The sequence below is a fragment of the Saimiri boliviensis genome, chromosome 19 (assembly GCF_048565385.1).
Source record: "Saimiri boliviensis isolate mSaiBol1 chromosome 19, mSaiBol1.pri, whole genome shotgun sequence".
Taxonomy (NCBI): Eukaryota; Metazoa; Chordata; class Mammalia; order Primates; family Cebidae; genus Saimiri; species Saimiri boliviensis.
This window is the reverse complement of record NC_133467.1, coordinates 38,232,448-38,247,453: the sequence shown is the minus strand read 5'-3', so window position 1 is coordinate 38,247,453 and position 15,006 is coordinate 38,232,448. Positions and strand designations below refer to the sequence as shown.

At 41.1% G+C, this 15,006-nt stretch overlaps 1 protein-coding gene and 1 long non-coding RNA gene across 5 annotated transcripts in view; one reads left to right on the top strand and one right to left on the bottom strand.

The window, feature by feature from the left end:
- LOC104649915 (uncharacterized) overlaps positions 1-15,006 on the top strand; it is a 128,343-nt gene that overhangs the window by 16,547 nt on the left and 96,790 nt on the right. The gene's annotated exons all lie outside the window — the stretch shown is intronic.
- On the bottom strand, positions 1,458-2,350 carry LOC101031550 (small ribosomal subunit protein eS4, X isoform-like). Its single transcript, XM_003941915.4, has one exon. The coding sequence runs from the start codon at positions 2,327-2,329 to the stop codon at positions 1,538-1,540; it is 792 nt and encodes a 263-aa protein (XP_003941964.1). The 5' UTR covers positions 2,330-2,350; the 3' UTR covers positions 1,458-1,537.

Below are 15,006 nucleotides of genomic sequence, written 5' to 3'. Positions count from 1 at the left end.
ATGTTTTACAGAGTTTGAGTTTTCCTTGACAGTAGGCTCAGAGACTCTAGCAGAGCCATGTGATGAAAGATTTATAGACAGAAAAAGGAACATGATTACAGAAAATGAAAGTGAGGTACAGAAATAGCTGGATCGATTACAGCTCAGCATTGCCTAATTTGAACATGGTTTGAACAGTTGGCTCCCTTTGGCCAAAACTCAGTGATTGGCAGAAGAGTAGGTTACAGTCTGTTTACACCTCCATTTAGGTTATAGCTTACAGTGTACAGAGAAACTTTTAGGCAGAACTTAAAATATGGAAGGAGGCAGTTTTAGGCTATACTTGATGTAACAGTTTCCCTATTTTGGTCATTGTCCCAATTTTGAGAAATTGTCCAAAACTTTAGTCATTGATGTCACCATCATCATCAATGTACTTATTTGGTCTTCAACCCGGAGTCGGAAATAACAGACCAGTGGGTTTTGTAAGGTGGAAAACAAGAACCTCAGGTTATTTTTTTGGTAAGGGTTAGAGTAGAGGATACCTCCTCATGCCAGAATCTTCTGTTTCAGGAGATAAATAACACTTGGTCTGTTCTAAGATCTGTTTCCTTAAAGTCTTAGTTTGATTGTGTCACATTTAGCATGTGTGATTCCATTTTGGTTTGGTCTGGTCCGTTGGGGCCTAGTGTATGAGCTCAGTCCAAAACAATGGCCTCTCATAATTTTGTTTTAAAACTCCCCACTTTTGGTCAGGTTCTCACTTAGGTGAGAGTATGACCAAAACTGAGAGCCTTAACGCCACTCTCAGTTACCATTTCATTCTCAGCATGTCATTCATAGGTTACACATGGTCACACATTTCTTTCAGCCCTTCTCATTCTAATTGAAGAGAGACCATTTAACACTCTAGAGATGGCTGCATGCAAATATTTAAAAGTTTTAAGAGAATATAGCATACCAGGGAGACTACTATTATGACTATCAGGAGGATAATGCTAAGAGTTTGGCATTTGGTCCTTAGCCAGGGTCTCCATGAACCAAACCAATTTAAATCAAATAGATCAAAGAATGAGTTAGATAAATAATCTACTCACATTAACTAAGCAGCCTGTTCATTAATTCCCTACAACTGAGTCTTTACAATACTCTATGTATTTCTCCATGGGCAATTTAAAAAAACTGCATTGCCTGTAGTTTCTCCGTAGTATGGGTCGCTGTCATGGAAGGGAGCCTTGGCAAATGAATTTTGAGTTCACTGGAGCCAGATTGCTCCAGCCCTCTCAGTCCTTATTGTGAGCCTCTTGTGGAAGAGATCAAATCTCTCCCTTTTCAGCTGTGTCTTCCATATCTATTACTATTGGAGAGTTCTCAGGTCCGTTTGACACTGTCTCCATTTCTTCATTCTTCTTTCTCCCATATTGATGTAGAAATCGTACAAGTTTTGTGACTACTGGTTTGTCCCCATTTGTATTTTTTTTATTTTTTATTTTTTATTAATCATGCCACATGATTTTTAATTACGCATAAAGATCTCTCGTATCACCCAGGGACCAATTCACCCACTGCTCTGTTTGGCTGCCAGTCTTTTGTCTCTCTCTTCAGCAATGGTGAGGCGGATACCCTTTCCTCGGGGAAGAGAAATCCATGGTTTGTTGCCCTTGCCAATAACAAAAATATTGGAAAGTCGAGTGGCAAAGCTGTTGCCATTGGCATCTTTCACGTGAACCACATCGAAAGATCCAGGGTGCCTCTCTCTGTTGGTAATCACACCAGTTCTTCCCAGGTTAGCACCCCCAGTCACCATACACAGGTTACCAGTGTCAAACTTGATGAAATCAGTAATCTTGCCAGTTTCCAAATCAGTCTGAATGGTATCATTCACCCTGATAAGGGGATCAGGGTAGCGGATAGTGCGAGCATCATGAGTCACCAGATGAGGGATTCCTTTTGTGCCCACAAAGATTTTTCGTACTTTGCACAGTTTGTGCTTGGCCTCTTCAGGTGTAATACGACGTACAGCAAAGCGACCCTTGGTGTCATAGATCAGATGGAAATTCTCTCCCATCTTGTCAATGCTGATGACATCCATGAAACCAGCAGGGTAGGTTATATCAGCTCGGACCTTGCCATCGATCTTAATGAACCACTGCATGCAAACCTTCTTTACTTCATCTCCTGTCAGGGCATACTTAAGTCTGTTCCTTAGGAAAATGATGAGGGGGAGACACTCTCTCAACTTGTGAGGACCGGTGGATGGACGAGGAGCAAACACACCGGTCAATTTATCCAGCATCCGATGCTTTGGAGCTGCCACCCGCTTCAGATGCTTCTTGGGACCACAAGCCATGGCTGCGTTAGGCAAGGAAAGGGCCCCATTTGTATTTTGAGGCTCATTTTTCATTTTGTTTTACTGTAAATGTCTGTAGAATTTTGGTTTTGCTATCTAGTTGTGACTTAGCCTGTTCAGGGTGCTATGACAAAATCTCTTAGAGAGGGTAATTTATAAACAACAGAAATTTATTTCTTACAGTTCTGGAGGCTGAGAGGCTAAAGATCAAGGCACTGGCAGACTTAGTCTCTAGTGAGGGCTTGTTCTTCATAGGTAGTGGCTTGCATGTGTCCTTACATAGGGGAAGCGGTGAAGAGGCTCTTGAGCTGCTTTTATAAGGGCATTAATACTATCCATGAGGATGAACTCTCATGACCTAATCCTCTCCCAAAGGCCCTACCTCTTAATATTATCACCTTGGAAGTTAGGTTTTAATATGTGAATTTTGAGGGCAGGGGAGTCAGAAACATTCAGATAATAACAAGTTGCTTGTTTATTTTTGTGTTAGGATTGGGAAGGATTGAACATCTATGCTGTTGCCCCTGCTGCTGCCGTCTTCCCAGAATCCCCTATACTACAGTGTACTTTGCTGTTTGTGTGTGTGTGTTTACATACATACATATATATATATATATATGCATGTGTGTGTGTATATATATATATATATTTTTATTTAAATTAATAGACTTTTCACAGAGAATTTGCGTAGAATGTACAGAGAATTGCTACCCAAACAGCTGCGTCTATTATCAATGTTATGTGTTAGTGTGGTGCATTTGTTACAATTGATGAGCCAGCAGTGATACATTAACTGAAGTTCTTAACTTACATTAAGGTTCATTCTTTTTGTTGTATAGTTCCATAGCTTCTGGCAGATGTATAGTGTCATGTATATTATATTTCTGTGAGTTAGAAAGAAGAATGACCCTCTGCTTAGAAGCAGCTTATTTGTTTCTTGTACAGACACCTTAAGACATGGATTTATGCAAGGGTTTTCATGGAGGGGATTCTTTGTAATGCAACATATAACAACCTCAATGAATCCTAACTGTAAAGACAACAGAAAGTCTCACAGGGCTAAATCATGTAATGTCTCTTAATATAAGCTGATGACATCAAACTTCAGTGAAAGAATTTTAAAGGGAATGGAGGAGACCCAGCAGAGGGGCAAATAATATAGTCGTTATTCATCTTTCTGGTAGTCTGGTCTAACTCACAGAAACATGTAGTGTGACTTATATGCACTTCAGATAATCTTGCATAAATTTTTTTATAGATATTGGGAAGCAGCACCAACAATATGAATGTTTGCTTATTAGATATTCTTTCTCAAATGCAAACCATTGTTTTGCTTGAGAGATTCTAAGTCTGGGTTTCAAGGCTGATACTCTGCAAGAGGAGAGATGGGCTTTAAACATGAGTAATTGTCCACTGACGACTGTGACATTTCACCAGCGAATGTAGAAAAGCATTGGGAATAGCACCAGATTTCTTGCAGCCTTTTTGTTTTTTTGTTTTGTTTTTGTGTGGAACTGTTTGCAGCTATATGTTCCATAAAGTTTGTTGTTTTAACCTTTTCAGTCAACTATATTAATAGTAACTCTGTTTTCTATTAAAAAATGTTTTTTCTTCCATTTCTTTTGAAATTACCTTATAATGCTACTACACAAGGGGGACATCACATAATTTGTTGACAATTTTGATCAGTATGTTCTCACCAAAACTACATATTAACCTGAAAGAGCCAAAAGAGTGTGTATACATTTCCTCTTGTTGTTGTAACAATTATTACAAAGTTAATGGCTTAAAGCAACAGAAATTTATTATTTTACAGTTCTGGAGGTGTGAAGCTGAAAATCTGTCAACAGAGCTGTTCTAGAGGCTCTAGGGAAGAATCTGTTTTCTTCCCTTTTCCAGCCTCTAGAGGGAGCCCACATTCTTTGGCTTGGTCCCTCAGCCAGCAATTGTAAAACTACCTCTGCTTCTGTCATCACATTTTCTGTAACTCCTCTGCACCCTTCTTCCTTGCACCCTGCACCCTTGTTATAACATTGGGCCCACCAGGTAATCCAGGATAATCTCCCCATCTCAAGATCTTTACTTATTCACACCTGCAAATCCTTTTGCCATGTGTGGTAATGTATTCACAGGCTCCAGAGATGGACTTGGACCTCTCTGGGGGACCATTATTCTGACCTCCACAAGTGTATTTAGATAATTATCTAGTTTTTCCATTTATTTTTGTCCTGAATCTTCTGGATTTTTGGTTAGTAGGTAAACTTTTTGACTATTATCAATATCCTTTGAGTAATTAAGAAGATTTTATACATTTTAAATTATTTCCTAGTAAACTTTTAGACTAATATTCCTTAATAAATGAGTTATGTCTATCGCAGTACCTAACAGTTTATTCTTTAGGTGATGACTACTATCTAATTAGAGACTTAGAAGAACTTCAAAGCTTAGTGGTCTAGATTTTACAAAGCGATAGATTGCTTTATTATTTATCATTTTGTTTCCAAATTGAGTATAAAATAGTCAATAGATACATAAAATGAGACCTCGGAGCTGTTTCCTCTTTTGCAAAGTGAGTGATAAGATGCTCCCCACCTCTCTGTCCAGTTCTTACATTCAGTAGAAAGACATAGAAGACAATGAAATATGTTGAATGACTAAAAGTAGCTCAGAAATTACCACGAGGAATACCCATCCTAGCTTTCCTTGAACCCTGGACTGCAGTGCTCATCACCATTAAATCTCGTGGAATGTCTCGGGGGACAGATTTTGAGTTGTTGCCTTTTGGGTAGTCTGCCAGGTGGTACAGAACAGCAGACACATTAAGAGTAACTGAAGAGCAATGTATGTGTCATCCCCTGAGTGGGATTAGGATCAGAGAAAGCAGGGTCTAAGGCATAGAAACCTGTCAAGTGAAAAGTTTTTAGGTGAACAAACTGCAGAATATTTAGGGTTGCAAGAAAAAAGTACAATGAGCTCTAAAGGCCCTCCTGGAAACTGAGGTTGAGTCATACTGGGAATAGTGCTTGTCACAGGGGAGCTGGGGAGCTGGGAGGGGAAGGAGGCAGGGCAGAGTTGGCAGTTGCAGGAAGCATGGGCTCCGCCTATAGGAGTTTTCATTCCACAGCAGGAACCGTGGAAACTACAGCATCTTCAGCATGGAGAGGGCTTGGTCGGGGGCGGGGGCGGGGAATGGGAGAAGGGGGAGAATAAAGAACAGGAGATTTTTGCAAGACTATTACTTAAATTCCCTTGGTTTCTGGTAACACATGGGTTGTAGAGCACATAACGATGTTTTTTCCTTTGAGTCCGTCTCGCTTTGGGTGGAGTGTAGTGGCATGGACATAACTCACTGCAGCCTCGACCTGCTAGATCTTCTCACCTAGTTCCTCAAGTAGCTAGGTGTGCACTACCATGCCCAGCTAATTTTTGTAATTTTTGTAGAGACAGAGTTTCACCGTGTTGCTCAGGCTGGTCTCAAACTCCTAGGCTCAAGCCATTTGCCTGCCTCAGCCTCCCAAAGTGTTGGGATTACAGGCGTGAGCCACCACAACCCACCACAATATATTTTTGTCTTTGGAATGAGATAATAAAAGCTACCACTTATTGAGGACCTACTAGTTACTAGATTTTAAATGAGGGTACTTTTTTCAAGTCCAACAGAGCTTAAAGTAAAAGAAAAAAGAGAGACATTTTATACCCATAATATATCATTTAGTTCTCACACATCTGTTTAGAAACCTCCATTTTTAAAAGTGAGGAAACAGCTCCAAGAGATTTATGAGGTTTCCAAAGATCACATAGCTAGTAAGTTAGGAGCAGGAATTAAAACCCAAGTCTCTCAGACAAGGTTTTTTTTTTTGTTTGTTTGTTTTTTTTTTGAGACGGAGTTTCACTCTTGTTACCCAGGCTGGAGTGCAATGGTGCGATCTCGGCTCACCGCAACCTCCGCCTCCTGGGTTCAGGCAATTCTCCTGCCTCAGCCTCCTGAGTAGCTGGGATTACAGGCACGCGCCACCATGCCCAGCTAATGTTTTGTATTTTTAGTAGAGACAGGGTTTCACCATGTTGACCAGGATGGTCTCGATCTCTTGACCTCATGATCCACCCGCCTCGGCCTCCCAAAGTGCTGGGATTACAGGCTTGAGCCACCGCGCCCGGCCTCAGACAAGGTTTTAATTAAAAGGTTCATACTTTTAAACTAAATCACAGCAAACTACACTACAAGTCTTTCATACATGATGGTGAAATCTTTCATTAAATAAATATGGAGAGTGCCAAAGCATAATCTCATTATCATTCCAGGAAACAACCAACCATTGAAACCTGTACTCATTGTTAGATCCAGGCTTCCACACAAAGGTCAAACATGGTGAATCAAAGAAAGCAAGTTGCCTTGAAGTCCTGCAGGGAGAATCAGACGCCCATTGAACTCATTTATCTTTAGCACAGTTTAATAGGGCCAAAGGGCACTGTGACAGGGATAGACCTCTGTTGGGGTATGAAGGGTGGGATTAAGACAAAGGGAAACTTCCAGATGGACAGAGATGTCTCGCTTTCCTCCCTGCTGTTTCCCTATCACATTTCCCTTTCTTTTCTTCCTAACCCTGTCCACTATAATTATAATTTGCTTCATACCTTAACTAAGCTTCTTTATTCCTTATAATCCCCCCACTTTTTCTCCCCTTAAGGTTATTTCCCTTATTTTTAAGAATCTAAATATATTCTTTAAATTTAAATTTAAAATACATTCTTTTAAAATTGTCTCTATACATGTAAATTGAAGATAACTGATAATGTAATTTTATGATATTAGCAGCACTGATATAAAATATGTAATTACTTCCAAGAGAAGAGAATGCTAATATGTCCTCATTGATTTTGGGGGGCTTGGAGGAGAACTGGATTAAAATAAAATATAATTGAAAGTAACAGCAATACTCGTAATGTAGAGAAAAGGAAAGTTTAACATGGAAATTAAATTAAGATAATTGAGATTATTTCTTTTGCTGTTTTAGAGAAAAATTTCCAGTAGTCTAATTTCACAAAACTGCTCCCTACAATCTAAAAAATTTATGAACTCAGGCAACCTCACACACATATGTAAAAGGTATGAAGCATTAAATTTTATTTAGATTAATGGAATCACAGACTGTTAAAGCTAAGTGAGACCTCAGAGACTTCTTCCAGAGTGACACAAACTCCTTGAGACCAAGGACAATGTCTTGTTCTTTGGCTGTAGAAAGCCAAGCTTCAAACCCAGTTAGTGCTAGATGTTCTTTAAATATTTTTTACCTGAAGGAGAAAACGTGAGGCCCAGAGAGATGATTGACTCTCATAACTTCATATAGCAAGTTTGTTGTGGAGCTGGGCCTAGGACTGGGTTCTCTTGAGCCTCGTCCGTTAAAAAAAATTTTTTTTGGTCCTTTTTGCTTGTCATGGACTTGAAGCTCATGGTTTGTTCATTTTGAGTCACCACAGCTTCACACTCTTCATTTGCTTATCTGTTTAAATTCAGCTTCGGGCAGTGTGTGTGTGTTTTCCAAATTCTGCTTTTTTCATTTAGTAATATGTATATTTCAGGTATATTGGTTATTTATTGCTGCTGCAACAAATTACCACAAATTTAGCAGTTTAAACAACATGGGCCTGGTATGGTGGCTCATACCTATAATCCCAGCACTTGGGGAGGCTGGCAAAAGAGGATTGCTTGAGCCCAAGATTTCAGAACCAGCCTGGGCAACATGGCGAGACCCAGTCTCTACAAAAAAGGAAAAAAAAATAACAGGATGTGATGCTATGTGCCTGTAGTTTCAGCTACTTTGGAGGCTGAGGTGGGAGGCTCAGTTGAGTCCGTGAGGTTAAGGCTGCAGTGAGCGATGATTGTACCACTGCACTCCAGCTTGAGCAACACAGCAAGACCCTGTCTCAAAAAAAAAAAAAAAAAGAAAGAAACGCACAAATATATTATTATGTTGCAGTTCTGTAGATTAGAAGTCCAAACTGGGTTTCACTGGGCTAAAATCAAGGTGTCAGCAGGGCTATGTTCCTTTCTGGAGGCTCCACAGGAGAACTTTTTTCCTTACCTTTTCCAGCTTTTAGAGTCCACCCACATTTCTTGGCCAGTGTCCCCTTCCTTCATCTTCAAATCCAGCAACGCTGCATCTCTCTGCCTTACTTTCATAATCATGTCTTCCTGTGGCTCTGCTCTTCTGCCTCTCCCTTCTACTTTTAAGGGCTCTTTTGACTACATTGGGCACACCTAGATAATTCCTATTGCAAGGTCATTTGATTAGCAAATTTAATTCTATCTGTAACCTTAGCTCCCTTTTGCCATTTAATCTCATATACTCTTAGGTTCTGGGGATTAGGACATGGACATCTTTGTGGGGTGGCGGGCATTATTCTGCCTTCCTCTTTGCAGTACTAACATGGTTGACATTTTTAACTTCATTTTACTAGTTAAAGAATTTAGCTGGCTAGGTCCGGTTGCTTATGGCTGCAATCCTAGCACTTTGGGAGGTCGAGGCAGGTGGGTCACTTGAGCCCAGGAGTTTGAGACCAACCTGAGCAACATGGTAAAACATGACGATACAAAAATTAGCTGGGTGTGGTGGTGTGTGTCTGTAGTCTCAGCTACTTAGGGGCCTGAGGTAGGAAAATCACTTGAGCCTGGAGGTCAAGGCTGCAGTGAGTGATGATTGTGCCACTGCATTTCAGCCTGGGCCACAGAGCAAGACTGTCTCAAAAAAAAAAAAAAAAAAAAAAAATGGCCGGGTGCGGTGGCTCAAGCCTGTAATCCCAGCACTTTGGGAGGCCGAGGCGGGTGGATCACGAGGTCGAGAGATCGAGAGCATCCTGGTCAACGTGGTGAAACCCCGTCTCTACTAAAAATACAAAAAATTAGCTGGGCATGGTGGCGCGTGCCTGTAGTCCCAGCTACTCAGGAGGCTGAGGCAGGAGAATTGCCTGAACCCAGGAGGCGGAGGTTGCGGTGAGCCGAGATCGTGCCATTGCACTCCAGCCTGGGTAACAAGAGCGACACTCTGTCTCAAAAAAAAAAAAAAAAAAAAAAAAAAAAAAAAATTTGCTGTTAGCACACTCTGGTAATTAATGAATGTCCTATTTATTTATTTGAGACAGAGTCTTGCTATATCAACTAGGCTGAAGTGCGGTGGCACAATCATAACTCACCGTAACCTTGACTTTCCCAGGCTCAAACAATCCTCTTCTGTCAGCCTCTTTAGTAGTTGGGACTACAGGCATGTGCCACCACGCCTGGCTAACTTTTTGATTTTTAGTAGAGATGAAGACTCGCTATTTCGCTCAGGCTGGTTTCTAACTGCTGAGCTCAAGCAATTCTCCTGTCTTGGCCTCCCAAAGTACTGAAATTACAGGCTGAGCTGCTGCTCCGAGCCTTGAATTCTCTTTTCAATGTGGGCTCTGTGAATATGTCCTTCCATCATAATGGTCCCACATCCCCTTTTTGTAATAAACATTTTGGAATACTCCCTTTGCTTTCCTGAAATGAAGTTCGTAGATAATATAACATATATATGCCTAACTTAAAAAACCAAATGGTCATTTAAAGGAGAAATAAAAGGGAAGTAACATGATAAAATGCTATTAATTCCAATACGTAATTTCTCAAACATAGCTACCTAGAAGACGTAATGATGGAATAAGATGCTTGCAAGTACACGTAGAATCACTGTGCGCAGTAACTACAGTTACTGGCTGATACAGATTAATTAGGCTGGCAACTCAGATTTGTTGTTAGTCATCTAATTTTACAAAATATGAACAACTCTTGGGAACATTCCAAACAACATGAACTTTAGTTTTACTTGATTTACATGACAGGTGTATTCTTGGAAAATGTAGTAATATTCACGCTGTGCAAAATGCTTTGTGTTTATATGTAAGATGAAATTAAGCTCCAGGTTCAGATAATCATAAACAGTATTTTTACTTTCATAAAGACTGAAAGGATTTGTAAAGTTGCATAGGACATGGGGGCAGTTTATTATTGCCCTGACCCATGGATTACAGAACATCTAATATGTAATGCTACCCAGAAAATGCTGGCAGTGCCTGCCAGTCATTGTGACAACCAAAAAAAATTCAGACTCATTCTAGAAGTGAATCCCTGTTGAGAATCGCTGGTCAGTGGGTCAGCATTTTTGAGTTACTGGGATTTTTATTAGGAGAGATGACAATAATAAAGTTAATATTTGTTGACTACTAGTTATGTGTCATGTGCTGTTCAAAACATTTTGCCTGTTTTAACTCATTTAATCTTCACAATAACCCTACAGTCTAGGGTCTATTATTATTCCCAATTTACAGGTGGGGGAATTAAAACTCATTGAGGTTAAGTAACTCATCCAAGAAATCATAACTAGTAAGTAAAGAAATCAGAATTCAAACCTAGGCAGTTTGGTGCCAGAGCCTGTGTGAGTAACCGTTATGGTAGAACCCCACCTCTGTTATGGTAGAAGCTGGTGAGTCCTGAATTTATCAGTGTATCCTAAGTGAATCTGACTAAGCCTGTTGCTGGGATATCCGTCAAGGTCATTTGACTCCTTTTCTAGCTCCCCTCCCTGCTTCTCACTTACACACACACACACCACTCATAGTATTTTTCAAGGTCATTTGACTCCCTTTCTAGCTGCTGCCCTGTTTCTCACTTGTGTGCGAGTGCGTGCTGGGATTACAGGCATGCGCCACCACACCTGGCTAATTGTATTTTTAGTAGAGATGGGGTTTCTCCTTGTTGGTCAGGCTGGTCTCAAACTCCTGACCTCAGGTGATCCATCCGCCTCGGCCTCCCAAAGTGCTGGAATTCCAGGGGTGAGCCACTGTGCCCAGCCCACTCATAGTATTTCTTCCCCTCCAGCTCACTGGAAGAAATGATGATATCATAGCTGTTGCAGATCTTTGAATGATGACAGTTAGGACTAGTGAAAATGAGTCAGGAGGCATTCACTGGAAAGACTGTGTATGTGTATGTACTGTATTTTCACTATTAATTTAGGAACTTGGTTACAGTTGCTTGGTAACTATACACTGTTCTAAGTAATCCTTAAAAACTGGATCTCGCTCTGCTGAATGCCTGCAGAGATTTTTCTACCCCTTTTTGCAGCCTCTAATTCTCACTCCTGTAACAGGGCAACAAAAATCCCATAGTCTTCACATCTTACCTTTCCCTGCAGTCCTCCTTTGTGTTTGGCATCCACTCATAGCACTCTCTTGCCAAGTTCTGCAAGTTAGGAATTTGAACCCATGGCAGGAAAACACTTCTAATAGCTCTTAAAATTGCGATTTTTAGATTTTTATTGGCAAAATTCCAACACTGTTCTCTCTCATTAAAGGAGAATTAAATTTCATATTTTGAGTTTAAGATGCCTGACCACAATGAATTTGGATGTTTTAGTTCCCTACTCTGAGAGGCAGGTTTAGTGGATTCCCAGGACGTTAGGGCTGGAGGAAATAGTGGACTCCCTGCTCAGAACAGAGGGCTGCCCCAGGACAAATCCCTGTGGTGTGCTTTCTGTGTGACTTTAGTTAAGCTCCTCAAGACTCAGTTTTCTCATCTGTTAAGGTAGATAACACTAGTTCCTAACTCATAGTATTGTAGTTGTGGGGGATGAAATGAGAGGATTGGCGTACAACAACCGGAACATTGGGCACCCAAGGCAAGAGCAAGCAGTAAGGATCACATGTGCTCCAAAGTTACTCACCCTTTAAAAGTCTGAAGCAGATGTGCAGTGGGTGCCATTAGTGGCTAGAGGTTATGAATCAGTGGTCTCTATGTGCTTGGTCATCCATGCAGTTCTTTAAAAACATTTTATTAATTTGCCAACCTTAAAATCAGGAGCTTTCATGTAACAATTTTGGCTGAATTTTGGCTGGGTGCAGTGGCTCACGCCCGTAATCCCACTTTGGGAGGCCGAGGTGGGTGGATCATCTGAGATCAGGAGTTTGAGGCCAGCCTGGCCAACATGGTGAAACCCTGTCTCTACTAAAAATACAAAAAAATTAGCTGGGTATGGTGGCACATGCCTGTAATCCCAGCTACTCGGGAGGCTGAGGTAAGAATTGCTTGAACCTGGGAGGCAGAGGTTGCAGTGAGCCGAGATTGTGCCATGGCACTCCAGCCTGGGCAACGATAGGGAAACTCCATCTCAAACAAACAAATAAACAACCTGAATTTCTCGCTTCTCTTGAAACCTTGAGAAAGTCTAAAAATCCTTTGCCCTCTTTGCTATATATCCACAATAGACTGGAACTGGGTAGGGATTGCCTCAAGCACATTCTCTCTTTAAGTACTCATGATCTGCATCTCAAAAGCGTTTATATTGGCTGCTGCCTGGCATACAAAACATCTTACCCAATAACTGCACATAGTAATGATCATAGCCAATAGGGGTCAAGGCCAACAGGAGGTAGAAAAGCAAGAACCCAAAACTGAACATTACTAACCACATCGTGTAAGAACTGTAACTGAAGTAGAGTATCAGTGATCTTAGCCATTTACGGGAAACTTAGGCCCATTCATCAGAAATGTTTTAAGCTAGTGAACAAGAATGTGTTTTCATGCCTGTCATATCAGGGCATTTAGTTGCATATTCAAAAGAAAGTCCTTGAATCAGGAAAATGATTCTGGTCAAATAACATTTCTATGGTTTCTCTTTTCCTTTCTCTAATACATCTAGAAAAGCCTAATTAAAAAATACTCCAAGGAAGCCTCGTTGATCTTATTTGGGGAAGGGAAGAATAGGAATGTTTGAAATTCTCAAAATAATCCTAAAACATAAGTAAGGTAAATCTTTGATTTAACTAAACACTGTCATTTAGTAGGGAAAGAGAGAAGCGGCAGTAACCAAGTAGCAATTTGGGGGACTTCAGCTCATTCCCACAAAGACACCCCACCCCCCAGTAAATATTCAATCCAAGTAATTTTTTTTTTTTGGCCATTGCAAATGAGGGGCAAGACAAGTGCCCAAATGCCACATCTCTCCCCAGACTGGTAACCTACGTCCCTCCTTTTTAGAAATTTCCATGGGACAATGAGGAAGTTGATGGTGGCCTGTACCCCTCTCTCTGAAGGGAGTTGTGTATTAAATCAACAGGAATGGGGTCTCATTCCACAGAATCATTTATCCCCGCATTATTGAATTTATTGCAAATAATGTGGCTTTATGGTGTGTTTTTCTGAAGTCCGTCTAACTCCCTGTTTTGAACATGATCCAGGTCCTTGGTTGGAACTGTGATCAGAATTACTTTTTTATTTTTGTCTCCTGGCCTTAAGTGATCTTCCCACCTCAGCTTCCCAAAGTGCTGAGATTATAGGCGTGAACCATTGTGCCTGGCCCAGAATTACTTTTAAAAGTAATTGTCCTTGACTTAGCCCTCTTACGGCTCCAAAATTCTGGTGAGGCCCCTTTGGCTGTAAATACTTTAGAAAAACTGTACATGAACAAAATAGAGAATTAGATAAACCTACCTTTGTATATAGCAGTGTACCAGTAAGCAAGCAAACTGATATTCCCTGCCTACCCTATTTCAGAGGGCAGGCTGAGGGGTGCTCAGGTAAAAATACAGTAAGTTCAACTCAATGGCAAGTTCTTCAGTCCAAGATTGAAGTGTATGGCAAGACGTGCCAGCAACTCTTTTTTTTTTTTTTTTTTGAGACGGAGTTTCGCTCTTGTTACCCAGGCTGGAGTGCAATGGCGCGATCTCGGCTCACCGCAACCTCCGCCTCCTGGGTTCAGGCAATTCTCCTGCCTTAGCCTCCTGAGTAGCTGGGATTACAGGCATGCGCCACCATGCCCAGCTAATGTTTTATATTTTTAGTAGAGACAGGGTTTCACCATGTTGACCAGGATGGTCTTGATCTCTTGACCTTGTGGTCCACCCACCGCGGCCTCCCAAAGTGCTGGGATTACAGGCTTGAGCCACCGCGTCCGGCTGCCAGGAACTCTTATAAGCAGTTTGCATGAATTAACTTCTCTGATTCTCATAGCAGCCCTAAAAGTAGGAAATATTATCGTGCTGCTTTTACAAGTAAGGAAACTGAAGGACACAGAGGGAAAGTCACTGCCCAGTCACATAGCTAGTAAGTGGCAGAGGCGGGGCATGGGCCCAGGCACTCTGACAGTAAGGTGAATTTCTGGCAGGCACGTTTTTCTGACCTCTCCGAGGCAGACCTAACGTGGTGACAAAACCCATCGCACATGCTTACTGTGGCACAATGTCTTTGCATCGTGACACAGCATAGCTACAGTGTTTACAGCACAGTGCTGTGAGCCCAAAGGAGCTTCATGTCACCTTTAATGACCCAAATTAGACCTAAGAGAATTGCTAGCCAACAATGACAGCATTCTTACATCACATCAGTGCTTTAAAAAGTGGTTACATTTAATACTAGATTTGCTTTTGAAATCAGGTTCACCTAACCTCCACTCTTTTTTGTTGTTGTTTATTTTTCTTTCTTTTTTTTAATTCTAACTCTACTCTTAGCTATGCATTAGATGAATGTAGAAATTGCCTCTGTTTTAATCTCTTGAGTCTCAAACAACATCTCTGGACTCAGAGCGAATAGATTTCCCAAGTCCTGCCAGTTCAAGCAGCCAATGAGGCATCCTGCAAATGAGGACACTTCTCCGGGAGATGAG